The sequence below is a fragment of the Bos indicus genome, chromosome 18, assembly GCF_029378745.1.
Source record: "Bos indicus isolate NIAB-ARS_2022 breed Sahiwal x Tharparkar chromosome 18, NIAB-ARS_B.indTharparkar_mat_pri_1.0, whole genome shotgun sequence".
In the NCBI taxonomy this organism is placed as follows: Eukaryota; Metazoa; Chordata; class Mammalia; order Artiodactyla; family Bovidae; genus Bos; species Bos indicus.
In genome coordinates, this window is record NC_091777.1 from 34,789,742 (window position 1) to 34,808,491 (window position 18,750).

The 18,750-nt window shown below is 55.4% G+C and overlaps 3 protein-coding genes across 12 annotated transcripts in view; 2 read left to right on the forward strand and 1 right to left on the reverse strand.

Annotated features, from left to right (window-relative positions):
- The window catches only part of BEAN1 (brain expressed associated with NEDD4 1), a 38,580-nt gene extending 30,903 nt beyond the window's left edge, over positions 1-7,677 (forward strand). For all 4 annotated transcript variants that reach the window (XM_070770704.1, XM_070770706.1, XM_019979529.2 and 1 more), the window contains exons 4-5: positions 4,066-4,216; positions 5,438-7,677. In XM_070770704.1, coding sequence (XP_070626805.1) covers positions 4,066-4,216; positions 5,438-5,765 — 479 coding nt within the window. In that variant the 3' untranslated portion in view covers positions 5,766-7,677. The remainder of the gene's footprint in view (positions 1-4,065; positions 4,217-5,437) is intronic.
- TK2 (thymidine kinase 2) overlaps positions 1-18,750 on the reverse strand; it is a 61,070-nt gene that overhangs the window by 12,665 nt on the left and 29,655 nt on the right. For 2 of the 4 annotated variants that reach the window (XR_011561498.1, XM_070770695.1), the window contains one exon: positions 2,460-2,537. Coding sequence is in view for 2 of the 4 variants with exons in the window: in XM_070770695.1 (XP_070626796.1) it covers positions 2,464-2,537 (74 nt within the window). In the remaining 2 variants the exon portion in view is untranslated. Of the gene's footprint in view, positions 1-30; positions 1,288-2,459; positions 2,538-18,750 lie in introns of those variants that run through there. The other 2 variants (XM_070770696.1, XR_011561499.1) reach the window with 2 other exon arrangements.
- On the forward strand, positions 11,934-17,053 carry LOC109572603 (uncharacterized). 4 transcript variants are annotated; one of them, XR_011561496.1, is made up of 3 exons: positions 11,934-12,495; positions 13,293-16,193; positions 16,296-17,053. XR_011561496.1 is itself a non-coding variant. In XM_019979520.2 (2 exons), exons 1-2 carry the CDS (start codon positions 12,172-12,174, stop codon positions 14,403-14,405), a joined length of 1,437 nt encoding a protein of 478 aa, XP_019835079.2. In that variant the 5' UTR covers positions 11,934-12,171; the 3' UTR covers positions 14,406-17,053. The 4 variants fall into 4 exon arrangements, 1 of the variants encoding a protein (XP_019835079.2); XR_002182825.2 differs by having other exon boundaries at positions 16,816-17,053; XR_011561497.1 differs by having other exon boundaries at positions 16,819-17,053.

Sequence of the window (18,750 nt, forward strand, 5' to 3'; positions counted from 1 at the left end):
CTCCTTCCTGCTCCCTCCCACCTCCGCATCTGCATGCGCTCTTCCCTGTGCCTAGAATGCCATTCCCCACCACCTCCCCATCTGACAGAAGCCTGCTTGTCCTTCCAGACCTGGCACCAATGCCTCCTCCTTTTAGAGCCTCTCTGCCCCTCCTCATGCCCTCCTCTCAGGCAGGGGTGATCCCCACTCCAGGACTTCCTGAGCACTGCACCCACCCCCAGCAGTGCCTGACGCTGGGCAGCTGTAGCTCTCCTCGCACTAAGCTCACAGCCCAGCACGGGCCTAGCCCAGAGGGACCTGCTCCACAGCAGAGGAAGTCACTACCCCATCCCATTTTCCCAGCGAGAGCTGTGGTAGCCCATTTTAAAGACCAGGAGCTAGAGGGACTTGTTGAGTGGCTTGAATGTACCCGAGCCTGAGCCTGGGACTTAGAGCTCAGGAGAGAGGGCCAAGGGAATTTCCAAGATTGAGTGGAGAGGTCGACCTTGGCCTTGAGGAAAGAGAGAGGCCTCGGGCAGGCTAGTCTGCCCTGAGTGCGTGGTGGGGCCATGGGGCCAGTGTCACATGAGCAAGCCCCCAGCTCTGACTTCGGAGCAGGTGGGGTGAGTGCAGGCCACCGCCAGGCTGCATCTGGGCTCAGGCCTTTGCTGCCTGATGCTGACTCACTGCAGCCCCGTGGCCCCGTCGCCTTGGAGACCCTGCTGTGGGGCTCCCGCCTCCCTGCCCTCGCCTCTGTTCTCAGCTCTGGCTTTGGCATCTCGTTGGGGCCTCAGCAGGAGGCCTGGAGGTGCTGATGCCCCCATGCCATCCCCCAGCCTTCAGGGGGTACACCAGGGACTGCCAGGAGGCTTGAAAAGAAGCCAGGGGAGAGGGGACACAAGAGCCACCACGCTCCGACGAGCAGCAGCCTCCTGGCCATGGGGGACCCTCTGTCCTTCAGACACCCTCCCTGGCTCCGGTGACTCAGCCTCTCCAGGCTCTCTCCCATCACTCTGGTGGCTTCTTCTCAGACTTGCCGGTAGATTCCTGAGAAGAGGAATCTCAAGGTTCCTCAGAGCCCCACCCTGAGCCCTGGGTCCTCTCAGGAGGACCCACCCCTGCTCAATCTCAGGCACCCTCCAGCTCCGGGCCCCACCCATCCTCCTCACCCGATGCCCCAAGGCTCTTACATCTCAGAGGCACCTCGGACCCAGGGTCCACAGCAGCCTTCATCTCCACTTCTTACCAAGCAGCCTCAGGAAAGTCACTCAGCTCTGTGAGTCATCTATACAATGGGTACATGGGGACCTGCCCCAAAGTTATTGTCAGGTCTAAAATAGCACAGTGCCTGGTTTATGAGTAAGTGCCCAGTTCCTGTTAACTATTTTCATTATCTCTCCCCCTTGAGATAACTAATGCTGCAGCCCCTACAGCTGCCAGCCGCTGGCCTGGTGCCCCCAAGGCCTTCTCCATGGAACAAGCACCACGATTGAACTGTAGCCTCTGCTCAGTGCCACGCAATGGCTCCCCGGTGCCCTCGGAGCAAAGTCAGTCCTCCCCTGCCTGCCCTCAGGGCCCTTCTGCAGGCTGGTCAGGTGCAGAGAGAGGCGCCAGTGAATGTTTGAGAATGAGTGAAGGAGTGAGTGAATGAAGGAATGAGTCAGAGAGACTAGGGAAGAAAAAAGGAAGGAAAGAAGGAAGAAGAGAAAGAGAAAGAAATTTGTTCTCTTTCCATAAGATGGAAAGGTCTTGAGTTTGAGCTTTAGGAGATGGATCTGGCCCTCTCTCACTTGCTGGAGGTTTAGAGCAAGTGACTTGACATCTCTGTTTCTTCATCTGCGAGAAGAAGGCACCCACTGTGTCCCTCTCTTAAATCCCTGTGAGGGTGAATAAGATCCTGAGGCTACTGCACAGTGACACTTATGGATGCAAGTTCCTCCTCCCCACTCTCTGGAGCCTGTGTAAGGTTGCTAACCTTGGACTGGGGCTGAATAATGAAAGAGGTATACCTTAACTTGGGTAAATAAGGGAAGAGAGAGATTTGGGTCTCCCTGGACTATCTGAGTGCATGCTGATGAGGGTAGAGGAGAAAGGAATTTGGGAAGTTCAGACTGGGGGAGTGGAGTTTCTTTCCAGCTGTTCCTTGAGAGCTCTGCCCACCTGGATGTCTGGGGCTGACCTGAGTCATCACAGGACTGTGGTCTGGGCTAGGTGAATGCCTCAGGGTGGCCTCAGTTTCCCTAAGATGCTCAGCCTGTGGGGGGCCCAAGGAAAGTAACCACAGGGAGACAGAGGTGAAGAGCAGCGTCAGCTCTCAGGCCTGCCCACCAGGAAAGAGCCTCAGTTTTCCCGAGGTCCAGACAGCCCTGGCTGCCCCCTACCCCAGCACACAGTGGACGGGGCCCTGCCCGCCAACACTGGTGGGAATGGGACCCAGCACCGGAGCCCAGGGCCAGCCACTGCAGCTCTTCTGTTCTCACCCAGTCATTTCATGTTTTCCTCTCTCCTCAGCTTCTTCCCCAACTTCTTCCCCAAATTCTCATTCTTCAGCTGGTGACCTAAAAGGAAACAAATCTCATTTCAGCATCTTCTCAGCATGTTATTGGAGTCCTTTTTCCTAGGAGAAGCGTAATGTGTGATCACTGTGGAAAACCTTTAAAATACAGAAAACATAAAAAATTAAGGGTTCTGTTCCTGTCCTCCAAACAGAGCCACTGTTTGGAATATTTTCTTCTAAGAGCTTTCGTGATGTCTGTAGATAATCCTGGGATTGTACCCACAGATGGAGTTTTGTATCCAGATTTTTCCACTCACCAATGTGTCAAGAATGGGAAAGAGAGTTTGGGGAATGCAAGGAGCAGTCTTTGGGGTTGTACAGACTATGCGTGAATTCCAGCTGCACACTCTACCAGCTACAGGACCCTGAGCTCCTGGCTATACAATGGGAAGGGCAACCCAACAGTGGTGTTGACCTCAAAGAAAGGTCGCAAGTCTCACCCAAAGCAGACAAGCCCCGCCCACTTCAGGCCCCACCCTCCGAGGGGAGGGGCCACCTGGGAGGCCAGGGCAGTCCGGAGACCTCATGTCTCAGCCATCTTTGTAGCTCCCACGGTCCTCCAGCCTCTGCCAGACCTGTTGGAAACTGGGAGGTGGAGAGCTTCTAGGGTTAGGAGCCAGGACATCCAGTCACCCTGTGGCCCTACCAGTAATTTGCTGTGTGGCCTCTGTCAAGTCACTGATCCTCTCTGAATCCCAGCTGTAGAATGAGAAGACTACTCCGTCGGCATTCCCTAAGCAGTGTTACTAGGTCTAAGAAAATAAGATTCTGTTGGTAGATGCTGCACAAGCACAGTTAAATATGTTTCTCAGCTTCAGGACATTTCAAGAGTCTTTGATGTACTTGTGCGATAAAAACAACAACAGAAGACAGTGTCGTCTGTCAAGTCACCAGGATTCATCATAGAAGCCCCGTTTTCTCCCCGGGAAACCTAAAGGGCGGGAGACCTAACCTCAGAGACCTCTGCAGTCCTCATTCCCCGACACTTCCTCCCCGTTTGTCATGCCCCAGCCCTTCTCCACAGCTCAAAGCATCCTGTTCACACTACAGTCTTCTTTCTCATCTCCCCGCACCCCCACCGCCCTTGACCTGAGCTGTTCTGTTCCCTCTGCCAGGCTTGCCCCTCTTATCGTGGCTGATTTCTAGACAAGATTCAGTTCTGAGAGCCTTTCCTCCAGGAAGCCCTCCCTCACCTCCAGGCTGGGTCAGGCCCTTCTCTGCTCCCACAGCCCTAGTACGACACCTGTCAAAGCTCATGATGTGCTTGCTCACGACCTGGCTGTTCCCAGGACAGGCTGCTCAGCACCCTGGGAGCCCCACCAGGCCCGAGCCAGCTCTGCTTCCTCTCTGTGACCACCCCCAACACACACTCAGCAGAGCACTGGCACTCATGTTCTGGGGCTCACTGAGGGGATGAAGGCAGCTGTGCATGGTGAGGGAGGGGCAGGATAGTGACAGGACTGTGGCCGCAGGCAGACTCCCTGGCGCCAGCCTGAGACCCAGGCCGAATGTCCGTCCATTCCCTGCAGTGTCCGACGGGCACATATACGGCCGCCCGAGCCACAGGATGCGCTACGCCTGCAGCCCCGCCGAGGACTGGCCTCCGCCCTTGGACCTTAGCTCTGATGGGGACGTGGATGCCACGGTGCTCCAAGAGCTGTACCCAGACTCTCCACCCGGGTAAGGAGGCCACGCAGGGGCGGCAGGAGGGCCTGAGAGGGCGGGGCTCCAGACAGGAAGCCCCGCCCCCACAGGGACTGGCAACACCCCAGATGGTACAAAGGCAGAACACATCTGCTCAGTGGGCGCGGCCATCTCCTCACCCTCCTGACCAAGTGAGGTGGGGCGTTACTCAGCAGATGTCACCGAGACACACTCCAAAAGGTGAAAAGAAGAAAAGTTCAGTTGCTTCAGGATGGGTGAGGAGCGAGGTGGAGGGTCCAGGCCCGAGCCCCTTGGTTGTTGTTCAGCTGCCCAGTCCTGTCCGATTCTTTGCGACCCCATGGACTACATCACACCCTGCAGCACACCGAGCTTCCCTGGCCTTCACTATCTCCCGGAGTTGGCTGAAATTCATGTGCACTGTGCTGGTGATCCATCCAGCCATCTCATCCTCTGTCACCCTTAGTATGAGCCCCTGAAGTCCAGATCACACCCACTGGGACAGGTGTCACTGTCTCCAGTTGCGCTCATGCCCACCAGGTGGCCCTGTCTTGGGGGGATTCTCTTCTGGGTCCTGTCCTGGCAGCCACTCTCAGGCACCTTACCCACCACTTAGGACCTGGAAAGAGAAGTCAGGACACCAGCACTTCCCATCCAGGGGACCCCCTTGCACCCTGCACACAGCCCCATCCTCCCCATCACCTTTTTACTCTTTACCACCACCCCCTCCCCAGGGTCACTGGGAGGGATGGACTTTCCCGGAGGATGGGTGATTTTCTGCCCTGTAGCTTCAGGTTCAGAGGGGCCCCCAGGAAGTCCTCCCTAACCCTTGAAGGAGCACTTTGGGGTGACCTGAGACCAAGGAGTGTCTGGCTGCCCCCACCAGTGCTCCCCACACTGGGACCCCCACCTGGAGATGCTAAGGCAGTAGCGGCTGCTGTTCTAAGAGATCTGGGACCCAGCATTCGGTGACTTGGTCACTTGTGTTCACAGGGACACCCAGGCTGAGTCAGGGCCAGAATCCAGGTCTCAGTGTGCTTGGTGCCCCTCCCCAGGGAGTGGAGGGGTCTCACTGGAGTCAGTGGGACTAAGGCCTGGCCTGCTCCACTCCAGGGCAGCCTGTCACTGTGGCTAGGCCTCTAGCCCTGGGCAGGTGGGGCGGGGGAGGAGGGGGGGCAGCCCGCTACCTGCCACTGAGGCCAGCTCACACAGGGCCTGAGGGAGCTTCTTCTCTTGCAGTTACGAGGAGTGTGTGGGACCGGGCGCCACTCAGCTGTACATCCCTACGGATGCCCCGCCCCCCTACTCACTGACCGACTCCTGCCCCGAGCTGGATGTGGGCAATGGCCACAGCCCTGGCCGACACCAGCAGGCGCAGAGGCCGCAGGGCCAGAGTGGCCTCCGCACTGTCTCCATGGACACCCTGCCCCCTTATGAGGCTGTGTGTGGGGCCAGCCCTCCATCAGGCCGGCTGCCACTGCCTGGACCGCAACCAGGCCCGCAGAGTTCCCAGGGCCCGCCCACCCCAACCCAGGCCCCGGCCTTGGGCCCAGAGCAGATCATGTGAGCGACCTGGTGGTCAGGTCCTGCTGGCCCCTCAGGGCTGAATCACATCTTTCAGGCACACAGAGGCGTGTACACACACACACACACACACACACACACGGATGCTCACATGGCACCCCCACATGCACACATATACACACAACTTGGACAGACACACACTGACACACCCATGTGCACACATACATCCAGACATGTCCCTCACGTGTACAGGCGTGCACACACACACACAGGCCTCCCCCCCCCCCACCAGATACACAATCCCACCTGCGAAGGTTTCATTGCAGACGAAGCTCTCCTGACCTCCAGTCTCCTCCCCAGCCTGCCAGTGATACCCCTGGAGCCAGTGCTAGGAGAAAGAAGGCAGAGAAGGGGCTGGGGTTCACTCTGCCCTCTCCCCAGGCTGTCTGCCCTGCCCTCACTGGAAAGCCTGGACCCCAACGCTGACTCTGCCCCCCAGAAGCTGCTCAGCCACCCCAGGTCAGCTTCCTGCCCAAACTCACCCCCAACCCCCAGGAGGCAGCTGGTCCTCCCAGTTGGTGGGACAGGCCTCAGTGAGGCTCAGCTCCACGCTGTCTCTATGTCCCCACCCCAGGGCAGAAGAGCCACAACACCTGCCACTTATAGAGTGAGGGACACGGGACTGGGGGCCCAGGCACAACCTGGAAACCCTTGCCACACCCTGCCCCATCCCTAGCCCAGCACCCTCCGTCTGGTGGTGGTAGCGGAGTTATCTCCAAAGCCCCCACTCCAAGCCCCAAGTGATGGACAGGGCCCTCAGCGGGCGTGCGGTGGTGGTGGTGGGGTGGTGGTTAGTGGGTCACGGCGGTGCCCATGCCCATTCAACCACTGCCTGGGACTGAGGGGCTTCAAAGAAGATGGGGTGGGGCCTTGCTGGGGACAGGCGCTGAGGCAGAGGAGCAGCCCCTCACTAGGGGCATGCCCTGCCGGCCATTCATGGCCTAAGCTCGAGTGGGCTGGAGACGGACCCCAGGAGCAGTGCTGGCGCTCTAGGTGGGGGCTCAGGGTTGGGAGTTGGGAGCCAGCACCTTCTGGTCTGCCCTCCATGGTGCTGGCGCAAATGAAATCAAGGGGATGTGGGCCCTACTGTGCCACCGCGAGAGGACCAGTGGTTGCATCTCAGCCTTGCTGCTGGGGCTACCGCAGAAAGGAGTACATGGGCCTCGTTGTAAACAGACTTAGACCTTGGCCCCTGAATCCCAGCAATTTCCATCAGAGACCACGCAGGTAACAGAGCTGATGCCTGCAGACCCAGCCTGCACGAGGGTGGCAGCCCAGCGCCCATAAAGAGCATCCCCACCAGCATCACCAGCGGCAGTCCTCCAACCCACCCCGCCTCCCTCCCCACCCGCTCCTTAAACTGCAGCACCCCCAACCAGCCTCTCCCCTACATTTCCATTCCTCCAATAAAGGGCTAAGACAATTTAGTAATCCCTTTCTTAAGAAGAGAGGTGGCGAGGAAGGCAATCGTGAATCTTATTTTCTGTAGAAATAGCATTTCTTCTGGTGCAGAACTGAAAGGAATCCACCCAGAGGTTCTGTAGCATCCTGGCGCCCCTGACTCTGCCCGGGGAAGGGACCTTGTTTACACGCAGTTCTGTCCACCTTTGTGGTGTACTGTTTTCTAGGCAAAAAAATAATCTCTTGTCTGTTGTACTGTATAGCTTTTAAAATGCACTCCAGGGCTGAGGTTCTTTTAAGAAACACATCTTGCTTCTGCAACCCTAGAGAGTGCCGGTGTTGGGGGGGAGATAAAAACCCCCACATGCTCATCAGTGTTGAAGGGATGGAGCCAAGCAGCTTTTCTTGTCCCTGGATTAAGCGCTAAATAAGCAACAATGTATCTTTTCTGTGTTCAAAATAAATATATCAATAAAAAATGTTGTAAGAAGTAACCTGAATAAGGAGCCCATGGTGGGGTTGGCACCATCTGACACTTGTAAGGAAAGAGTTAAATCAGCAAACTGAAAATATGTTACTTTTCTCAAAGTCAGCAGTCACTGAAACCTTGTTATTCTTCTAGGACAGGGACATTTTGGGTAGTCTGTGATTTACACCAGTTACTTTGTTGTTGTTGTTTAGTTGGTTAAGTTGTATCTGACTCTTGGGCACCGGAGGACCAGCAGCCTGCCAAGCCCCTCTGTCCATGGGATTTTCCAGAAAGGAATCCTGGAGTGGGTTGCCATGTCCTCCTCCAGGGGATCTTCCCTGAACCAAGGATTGAATCCACATTTCCTGCTTAGCAAGTAGATTCTTAGTGGATTCTTTAGCCACCTGGGAAGCCGTAATTTTTTTTTAAACCTCTCTAAAACATGGCATCGATTCTCCAAGACTTGGCCAGTGTAACTGCCACCAAGACAAGCCATAAATTTGCAGGACTTGACTCCAGGAACACCAGAAGACTGGCATTTCACTCCACACTCTGACAGCTTTGACTATCAGGAAGCAGTGGGGAAGGTGTGGGGGAGGAAATCAGGCTGAAATGACTGAAGTAAGTCATTTTCTCCCCCTCTGCAGAAATTCTTTTGTCTCTGCTTTCTATAAGACTTTGGCTTTGGTTGTTGATCCCTTGTCTGATAGGTTCCCTTTCTCTGTCAATCTTCCCTCCTACTGGAATTCAGGTAGAGTCCATGAGCATAGTCCTAAACCCATAAGTGCCCTGAAAGTGGGGTGTGATCCTGAAGGACGGTACAGCCCTGTCCTGGGTCCCACTGCAAGCCCACACTGCCACCTGCTGGCTGCCTTCCACCACTGTTGAAAGCCAGTGAGCCCCTGAAAGACGCAAATTCCCTTCTCCCAGTTTCTAACCCACTGCCTGCGGACACTCATAGTTGTAACGGAACTTGTTTTGGTCCTGGTCTTGTCCTCCACCCTCGGGATGTTCCATGAGGTTTAAACCGTTCAAGCATTCCATGTACAGGAATCATTCCTGCCGCCCCCCTCCCCACCCCAACCCCGCAGCACCTCTCTAGGCACAGCCAGATAGCTCAGCACCTCTCATGGTATACAAAATAACCACTCCCCTGTCCTAAACACCACGGTGCACAGCTCAGGTGCCACCTCTGTACTCTGAGGCCCCTTCTGGGAACGAATATGGCAGCCTTCATGGTGGTGCTGCCCAGCTCACCTGGTACCCATGGCAATTCCAACCGGAACGACCCCACACCCATGCTGCTGCTGCTGCTAAGTCGCTTCAGTCGTGTCCAACTCTGTGCGACCCCATAGACAGCAGCCCACCAGGCTCCCCCATCTCTGGGATTCTCCAGGCAAAAACACTGGAGTGGGTTGCCATTTCCTTCTCCAATGCATGAAAGTGAAAAGTGAAAGTGAAGTCACTCAGTCGTGTCCGACTCTTAGCGACCCCATGGACTGCAGCCTACCAGGCTCCTCCGTCCATGGGATTTTCCAGGCAAGAGTACTGGAGTGGGGTGCCATTGCCTTCTCCGCCCCACACCCATACCCTGTTCCAAAAGCAAACAAACGCAGGATCCCACAGCCCCCCCAGGGGCTATCAAGCTCAGTGTTCTCCACCTCCTCCATTCGCAACATGCCTTGTGTCCACTCTGACACACTATGGCGTGTTCACCTATGACGCCACATCCAAGTTCCTCACACTCCTAGGAGACTGGATGCCTCTCTCTGCCAGGGGGCCCTGAGGGGTTGGGCCCACATGAGCACTGGGCAGTGGGGCTCATCGAGGCCCCAAGAAGATGGGAAGTGAAGCTAAATTCCCAGGACGGTGGGACGGGAGGAGGGGCAGGACCAGCCCTGGGACAGGATGGGGGGTGCAAGAGGTTGATGAGGAAGGTGACCCCAGGAACAGCACCAGGGAGTGGAAAGTGAAACTGGGAAGGGTGGAAAGTGCAGGCAGGGTGTTGTCGAGCTGGTCTCCGCTGTGGGCAACTGCGCTCCGTCCCCCTGGCAACTCCAAGAGCCAGAGTGGAGCTTGCCTCAGGGCTAGTCAGCCAATGGGGAGGGAGGTGGATTAATCACACACGGCTCTCAGATTCTCAAGGATCATTGTCTGAGGCTGCCCTTCAGCCAAGCTGCTCCACCTTGCGCAGCTGAGCAGCTCCTCTGGCCCAGGTCTTCAGACTGGAGACCTTCAGCTGGGGCCATCATCCTGGTCTGCGTGGGCTGCCACCGGGCCATCAAGCATGGGCACAGTGCCCTCCACGTCCTCCAGATGGGCATACGGGAGCAGCAGGAATCCCTTGAGAGAGGGAGGAACAGGGCGGATACCAAGCACGGTCGACCACAGTGGCCCCTTGGGACACCCGCTAGCTTGCACCAGCCAAGCCCACCCATGTATGCATACACAGGGGTCTCTCATATCAACTTCCTAGAGACTCTCAGGCACACACTTGTGTGCAGCATCACTCAGTTCACACTACCTGCGGCACACACAGCTCACACACACACACTGTGCCCCTCACACTCAGAGCTCACACACCCAGAGGTCCCACCCCAAGGCCACCCACACTCACGCTCAGGTATCACCATCAGTGTCCCCCAAAGACTGACCAGGCTGGGGACACAAGCAGTGGAAGGACCCACAGCGTCATCACCCGAGAGAGCGAATGCCCCATCCAGGGTTTGGCTCTGCTGACCTCACAGGGCTCCTCCCCAAGCCCAGGTGAGCTCTCTCGATTGGGACCAATTGCCTGGGGCAGGCCTGGTGTTTCTGGGCTGGGGGGCTGAGCACAGGGGTTGCAGCCCACCTGTGCCTGTTCAGCATCTCTTCAAGGACTCCCAGGTCTGCAGGCCTCAGGCCCTGAGGTCACAGCCTCAGCCAGACCACAACAAGGCATCCATCCAGCCTGCCTCCTGGGACCTTTGAGCCAGTCCCTGTCCTTTCGGTCTCAGGGCCCACGCCCCACCAGCCTACCCTAAATCAGAGCAGAATGTCAAACCTCCACTAGCACTCTCCCACCCATGCTGACCTACGTCTCCTACCCAGAAGGATGATCAGATGTGACCTGGGCCAGTTACCTAATCTCGCCGAGGTTCAGGATCGGTGAACTACTGTGTGTCGGAGACTAGCATCCCCACCAGTGGACCTCAGATGATGGATTCAGACCAGCCGAGAGACCCATTCCCAAGTAGCCCTCCCATTGGGAAGTAAGTTCCTAATGGGAGGGGTAGGAATGCTCTGGCCACTGAGCTCAGAAAAGGTGGCAGGAGAGCCGGGGGCTGGGAGCAACAAGACCCTGGGTGCGGGCAGCCCAGGTCTGAGGCTGCTCTGAGGCCAAGCACCCAGCAGATCAGATGCCCTTCCTGGTTACTGGAGGGGCAGGAGGCCAGCAGAGCCTCCCAGAAAGCCAACAATGGTCAAGAACCAGCTTTTCCTCGGCTGTGTGACTACCAGGTCACAGCCAGTTCATGTAGAGCCACCGCACCTTCCAACAGGCTCTCCAGACAGCGAGCCACTGAGGCCAGGCTCCCATCTGCCTCGGAAGCTACAACCCTCCCCGTCCCTGCCCCAGGCCAGTGTGGAAGGACATGGGCCTCTGGCAGTACTACCCCTAGCACCAGGAGAGAGCCTTGAAAGGACCCAGGGCCTGAGAAGTCAGGGAACAGCACACAGGTTGCCCCTCCTGGGAACTCACACCCCTTAGGAAAGGTCCTGATGCCAAGAAGCCAGGGGATCTTATTTAGTCCAGCAGTTCCCAAATGCATTTGGCCACAGGAAATTTTCACTCATGGAAGATAGATTAAGAGCACCCAGACAAGTGCTCTTCCGTGGAGCACACTTTGAGAAATGCAGACCCATGTGGAAGGAAGGAGTGAGTCACCGAGCGACTGAATGAATGAATGAATCATCACTGAATTAAGAAGTAGGTGAATGGAAGAAAGGAAGGAAGGAAGGAAAAAAGGGGGAGGGAAGGAGGGAGGGGAGGGAAGGAGGGAAGGGATGAACGCTAGATGAGAGTGCATAGGTGACTGGTCCATCTCAACCCCCTCAAAAACCTGTGCCTGATTCAACCTCTGGGTCTAAGTAGTTTCTGTGGGAGGTGATCCCAGGAAGCACAGTGAAGGAACCGGGAACTAAGACAAGGGAGGGAGCTGAATCAACAGGGACGAACTTATGAGGAGGTTGTTGCTGTAGACAACTGGGGTGGTCCCACAGGGGACCCTCTCAGAGACAGGGTAGAACATACCTCAGAACCATCCCACCCATGGGATGCACCCACAAAGCCTCCTTGCTTGGCCGCAGCCCTGGCCAGCTCCAGGATGAGGAGTACCGACAGATGGCACAAGGCCCTGCTTTCTCTTTTGCTAACACAACTTCCTCCTGGGCTTCCTGATTGAGCCGTGGGGCGGGACAGAGGCAGGCCGGCCTAGGCGGCCACGGGACTCTGGTCTGCATCCAACTCCTCACAGCCGCCATGAGCTGGCCCAGGGCCCCGGGCCCCAAAGAGGACACTCCTGAGACCCTTCTAGAAGACCTCATCAGTTTCTACCTGGAGGGGGCAGGAGAGGGCCGGCTCCGGGTCTGCAGGCAAGCTACTCTCACCAGCAGGGCCCAGCAGCTGCTGGACACAGGGCCCCCTCTTCAACTCTACCTGCCTGAGGAGGTGGCCCCTGACTCGGGGGCTCCCTGCTTTGCCCAGCATATCGACCACAAACTGGTGCGGGCACTGGAGTTCCTGGAATTGGTCTCTATCCACCTGCTCCTGTTTCCCTGGAGGAAGGAAATCAGGTCCCTGAAGGTAGGTGTCGCCACTACCCTGGGAGAGAGGGTCTTGGGGAGGGGCCAGGGCCCTGCCTCGGGGTTGGGGAGGAAACAATGTGTCTGTCATGCCCACTGACATTGGTCCCATTTTACAGTTGGGGAAACTGAGGGCTAAAGAGTTTAATACCACTGATGTGTAGTCTGAGTTGCTTCAGTTGTGACCAACTCTTTTCCATCCTCCGGCCCTGAGCCCACCAGCCTTCTCTATCCATGGGATTCTCCAGGCAAGGATACTGGAGTCGGTGCCCATTTCCTTCTCCAGGGGATCTTCCCAACCCAGGGATCGAACCTTGAGTCTCTGATGCCTCCTGCATTGGCAGGCAGGCTCCTTACCACTAGCGCCACCTGGAAACTGCTCTGTGGTCACCAGCTAATACACAGCCCAGACGGGACTCAGACTCAGTGCCACTCCAAACCACCAGGCTCTCCTGCTTCTCTAAAGAACAGGCAACAAGGAGGCCACAGGAAGCCAGGCAAAGACCTGTGCTGTGGAAAGCCATTGGAAAGCTTTCGTCGCTTCTGGCTCCAGGCCAGGGCACCAGCTGGCTCCTTCTTCTGCTGAGTGGCTTGAGACAAAAGTCCTGCCTCTGGGCCTCGGTGTGTCCTTCTGTAAAATGGGACCGGGGTGACATGCCTGTGGGCCAGGTTTCCTTATGGCCCCATGCCCTGGCCCTCCTGCTTCTCAGGAGCCTCCGTGCCAGTCTTTGGTCCTTCCCCTCACAGCCACTCTGCTCTTGCGTGTGCCACCCTAACGAGCACCCCTGTTTGTTCCAGACATACACGGGGAGCTTTGCCTACTGGGTGCGGCCTGTGCTTTCAGAACACACCCTGCACACCCTCCTGGGCCGGCTAGGCTATATGGCCACCTCCGAGGTCGAGTTTTCCCTGGTCCAGGCTATCAGCGAGGAGGACACCAAACAGATGGTGTTTGAGATCTTCCTGACAAGAGTCGCATGTGAGGCCGTTCTCAGGACCCCGGGCAGGCAGCTCCTCGGGCCAGGCAGAGAGAGAGTGGCGGGGCCCCACCATAGACCTGGCTCAGAGATGGGGCTGCAGGAGGCCCTGTGGGAGGCCCAGCCTGGCCTGGATCCCTCAGCAGGGGTGGGAGCCAAGAGCGCCCTGGCCGAACACCCTGATGCTCGCTGCTCTCTGCCTGTGGCCTTGAACCAGCCTGAGGTCTCAACAGCCCCCCATGGACTCCTGACTGGCCCCCTGTTCCCCTTGGGCTCCCTGCGCCATGCCAGCACATGCTCCGACAGTGAGGAGTTCCTGACCTGCTACAGCGACCTCGCGCTGCACCGGACACCCTTGCTCCCCTGGGACCAGCCCTGGAGCAGCCTGGAAGGGAAGCAACTCCAGGGCCCAGGCCCTGGGCCCAGCCCAGCGCCGGGGGAGGTGGCCGCCGCCTCGGGTAGCAGTGGTGAGCAGCCCTGGGTCCCCGACGGGGCTTCTGAGTGTAAAGGGGCCACCGTCCCCAGCCAGCTCCGGCAGAGGCCCAGGTCCTGTCTGTCAGAGAATTCCTTGGCCCCAAAGCCAGATGCTCTGCCAGATCCAGCTGCCCTTGGCATGGACACTGAGCCTCCAAGCACTTCCTCGGAGATGGAAGAGCTCTGTGAGCACTTCACCCACCTCCTCAGAACCTCAACTCCAGCGGGCTACCTGAGGGACACCCCTAGTCCCAGGGTTGAGGAGGAGGGACAATCGGAGCCTCTCGTGGGGCCAGAGCCAGCCAGCAAAGGCGGCAGCCCGGACGGTAAAGTTGCTCTGCTCTGGAGGTCTCCGCAGGCCTCCACTTCATGGACAAGAGCCCCCAGTGCTTACTACGTCCCCCTTAAGGGGCTGGAGGAGCCAGTTCCCACACGGAGATCCTACACAAGCCACAGCTGAGCATGTCACTCCGACTTGAAGAAATGATGGGTCTGGAACCACAGTGGGGACACCAGCCAAATCCCCAGCATGTCAGCCACGAGGACATGTCAGCCTACTCATCCCAGCTGGCCTCAGGTACTAGCCCTGCCACCTACAGACTGTGTGACTCTGGGCCACTCCCCCCACCTCTCTGAGCCATGCTTCCTTGTCTGCAAAGTGGAGGTGAGGTCAGATCTGCCTCACAGGGAGCTGAGATGGGTTAGGAGGTGTGTGCACACTGCCGACCTCAGAAGTGGGGGCGCTTCCTGTGCCCTTCACATCCCAGCTCAGCATGTGACCTTGGGAGCACCATCACCCTTCATCTCTGACCAGCAGCCTCCCTTGGCATCCTTCAGGCACCTGTCACAGGGAAGATTATATGACAGCTGTGTAGACAAGCAGACATGTAAACCACCCTCCATCTGTTCAGTGTCGTCTGTCAGCCACCCTTTTCTCTAACTTCAGCTAACTTCTGGTTGACAGAGAGCAAGGCCACAGTTGGGAGCCCAGGATGAGCTCACAGGCCTGCTGTGCATCCAGGGTTGGGGGCTCCATCACCCAGGCTGTGAGGAGTGGGGGTGCCCTCCACCAGCCTTTCCTGCCCCGACATATGCATGCATACATGCACACAAGTGGGTGCATCCAGGCACGTGTCCACACATGCACACGGGCATTCCTCACGGTGGCCCAAGAGACAGTGGTCTCCCTCTCCAGCCAAGAGCCTCTCTATGGAGGGGCAGGTGCCACCCACCCAGGACCCGCCCCTTGGCTTTGCTTCTGTCCAGTGGGGAGGACAACACCTACCCCTGAGAGTGGTGGTGAACAGGAAAGTTTACTAATAAAGGGGGTGCTAAAGGCCCCTTCTGGGGCTCCCCAAGTGGCTCAGTGGTAAAGAATCTGCCTGCCAATTTAGGAAATGTGAGTTCAATCCCTGGGTCAGGAAGATCCCTGGAGGAGGGCATGCCAACCACTCCAGTATTATTGCCTGGAGAATCTTATGGACAGAGGAGCCTGGCGGGCTGCAGTCCACGGGGATCACGTAGAGTCGAACACAACTAAGTGACTGACCATACATGCAAAGGCCCCTTCTGGGTATACAGCAGGTGCTTAATAAATGTTGGTGCCTGCCTTGTTGTCCCCAGAGCCGAACATATGACTCTACCATTTTCAGTCCCCAAATCAAGGGGGACCACAGGAGGGAAGGATTTAAGGAACACTGGCCCCAGCTCCCTCCCAACCCCACAGCTGGTCAGGCCCTACACAGACTTTGAGACAAATCAGAAAGCAGTCTGCACTGGGGGAAAAGAGGCATACTGGTCAGGGATCCATCCATCCATCCTTCCTCCACGCCACTCATGCCAATTACTCTGCATAGCACCCAGCCGTCAACACCCAAACCGGTGAGCTGTCAGTGTCTGGAGCCAGTGGAGGTGAGACTGGTGGTTTTGGAGCAGACCCCAGCCATAAGCCTCCATCCTAGGGAAGAAGAACATCAGGGCCAGGCTGGGAACAGGCTGGGCTGGACACAAAGAGGATCAGGAACCTCAGGAGAAGGGATGGGGCGGGAGCAGGGATGGACCCGGGAACCACAGCCACCAGGGCACCCAGTCCTGGGTCTGATTCACAGCCCCTGTCCATTCTCTATTCATTATTTTCTGATTATTAACATAATAAATAGGCTCAGTCCCAAACCACAGCAGAACTTTTGCTCTCTCCACAGGCTCCTGCCCCCAGTATTCCCCACTTACTGGAAAGCTGAAGCCCAAGGTAGACATCCTTCTTGATTTCTCTCTTTCTCACATCTTTCATCCAACAATAGTTCTGTCACAACAAGAACCACATCTGACCACGTCCCTCCTCCTTCCGCAGAAGGCTGATCCCCTGACTGAGCTACCAAGGCCTCCCACTCAGATCCCTGGAGGACACCAGTCCCCTCCCTGGTCTCCCAGCCGCCACCCTCATCCCCTGCAGTCAGCTCCATCCAGCTGCTGAGGATTCTGCGAAAACCTAGATTCCATCATGACCCTCGGGTGTTCCACTCCTTCCCGGGGCTCCCAAGGCCATACCAAGCCCCATAGGCAGGGCACGTCCTACCCTTCTGACATCCTCTCATGCCCCCCACAACCCCCTGCAGCCGAGCTACCCAGACTTCTTCTGGGCTCTTGAACAAGCTAAACCCACCCCTACCTCACAGCCTCTGTGAAGACTGTTCCCTCTGCCCTCTCCCCACTGCATGCTGCTTCCCATCTTCTCTTTCTTGTTGGTCACATCTCACCTTATACGTCACCTTCTCACAAAGGCCTTCCCTGGCCACCAATCACATCAGCTTAGTTCAGTTTTCTGCACAAAGGTATCTTCAGTGTATTTATTCACTTTCCCTTTCATGCAGTAGGATATAAACTCCATGAGGGAGACACTTGTCTCATTCACCGGTGTTTCCAAGTCTCCAACAAATGAAACCATCAAATGGGTAGAAAACACAGAGAAGACGGATGAATGTGAAAACAAAAGCAAAAATGACCATAATCTCCACCGTTTGAAGATGCCCAATGTCACGCTGTGGATGCACTTCCTTTCAGTCTGTTTTTCTACACATGCGTATATTAAAACTGGGGGATTATAATGTTTATAGTAGTGTTCTGTTTACATTTCCCGTGAAAGGAGTCATTTTAAGGTAATTTTAGACTTAGAAAAAAGTTGCAAAATAGCACAAAGAATTTCCTTCTCTCCCTCACCTGGCTCCCCCTGAAACTGTCATTGTACATAACTACAGTATGAGCCTCAAGAACAGGAAATTGATGTTGATACAATTATTATCAAACTATGTTGTTGTTTAGTCACTAAGTCATGTCCAACTCTTTTGCGACTCCCTGGACTATAGATAGCCAGGCTCCTCTGTGCATGGAATTTTCTAGGCAAGAATACTGGAGTGAGTTGCCATTTCCTTCTCCAGGGGATCTTCTCAACTTAGATCCAGCCTGTACTGCTTGTGTCTCCTTCATTGGCAGGTGGATTCTTTACCACTGAGCCAAACTCTATTTAAATTACACCGGTTTTCCCATTAATATCCTTCTCTATTCCAGGATCCTCTCCAGGATCCCACATGACATTTGTGACTTTTCATCCCCTCCAATCTGTAATAGTTGCTCAGTCTTTTTCTTGTCTTTGATGATCTTACACTTTTGATCAGAACTGCATACTATTCAGTTATTTTGTTGAATGTCCCTCAGTTTGTCTGGTGTGTTTGTGGCTGGAGTGAGGTTAGACATTTGGGCAGGAATACCACCATTAAAAAAAAGGATGCTGTGTCCTCTGTGCATCTCATCAAAGGATTATGATGTCTGTGGATCTTGTTACTGGAGATATTTACCTGCTCATCCCTGGAATAAACCACTAGGATCTCTGGTTCCTTATATTAGAGAATGATGTTCAGAGACCACGATCTAAGTGCCCGGTCTTCACATTGTTACTGGTTGTCACTGCCTCTAAGCCCCCTCACGGGGCAGAGATAGGAAGCACACGTATGTATACTAACCCATGCATATGCACACACAGCTATATTTCCATATCTAGCTATATGTAATTTTAATCATGGGTTCACACTGAGACCTCTGATTCTAATCCAGTACCACAGGGTTTATTCTACCCTTCCTCTTATTTATAGACATATCTTTCTCTAACAGTGAGAAACACAGCTCTCAGAATCTACAGCTTATTTGTTTTAGTCTACCGAGTCTACTAAATTGATCCTAGTATAGTTTCAGAATTGCTAAATATATCCCTATGAGAAATACTTCTAATAACTGTATTTCAGCACTTACGTGAAGTAACTTTTACCTTTACTCCTTTTGTGTCCAACCTAGATACAGTTTTCCAGGGTTACTTCAGCTAGTTCTTCCCAGCACCTTCAGTGTGGTCAGCACTCGCTTGTGCTTGATCTGTGTTTTCCACCTTCCATTCCCGCTATGTCCTAGTCAGCTGTTTATTTGGGGTGGGGTGGTATGTGAGACATTACTATGGTTCTCAAGTCAGAGTTACCCAAAATGGTTTATTCACTGAGTACATTCCCCTCTCATCCAAGCAACCCTGAACCCATTCAATTTTCCTTCTTCCAGGCTTTTCCCACTAATCTGCTTATTTTCTGGATTATCTTTCCTGTCCGCCCTATACATCTGTGTATTTTCCTTAGGCTAGCATACTCTAGATACTCATTTGGACACTACTTTCTTCCCTGAACAGTATGTCCTGGAAATCTGTGTCACATCTGTTCAGAGAGACCCTTCTCATTCTACTTCACAGCTGCATGCTGCTCCACTGTATGGGT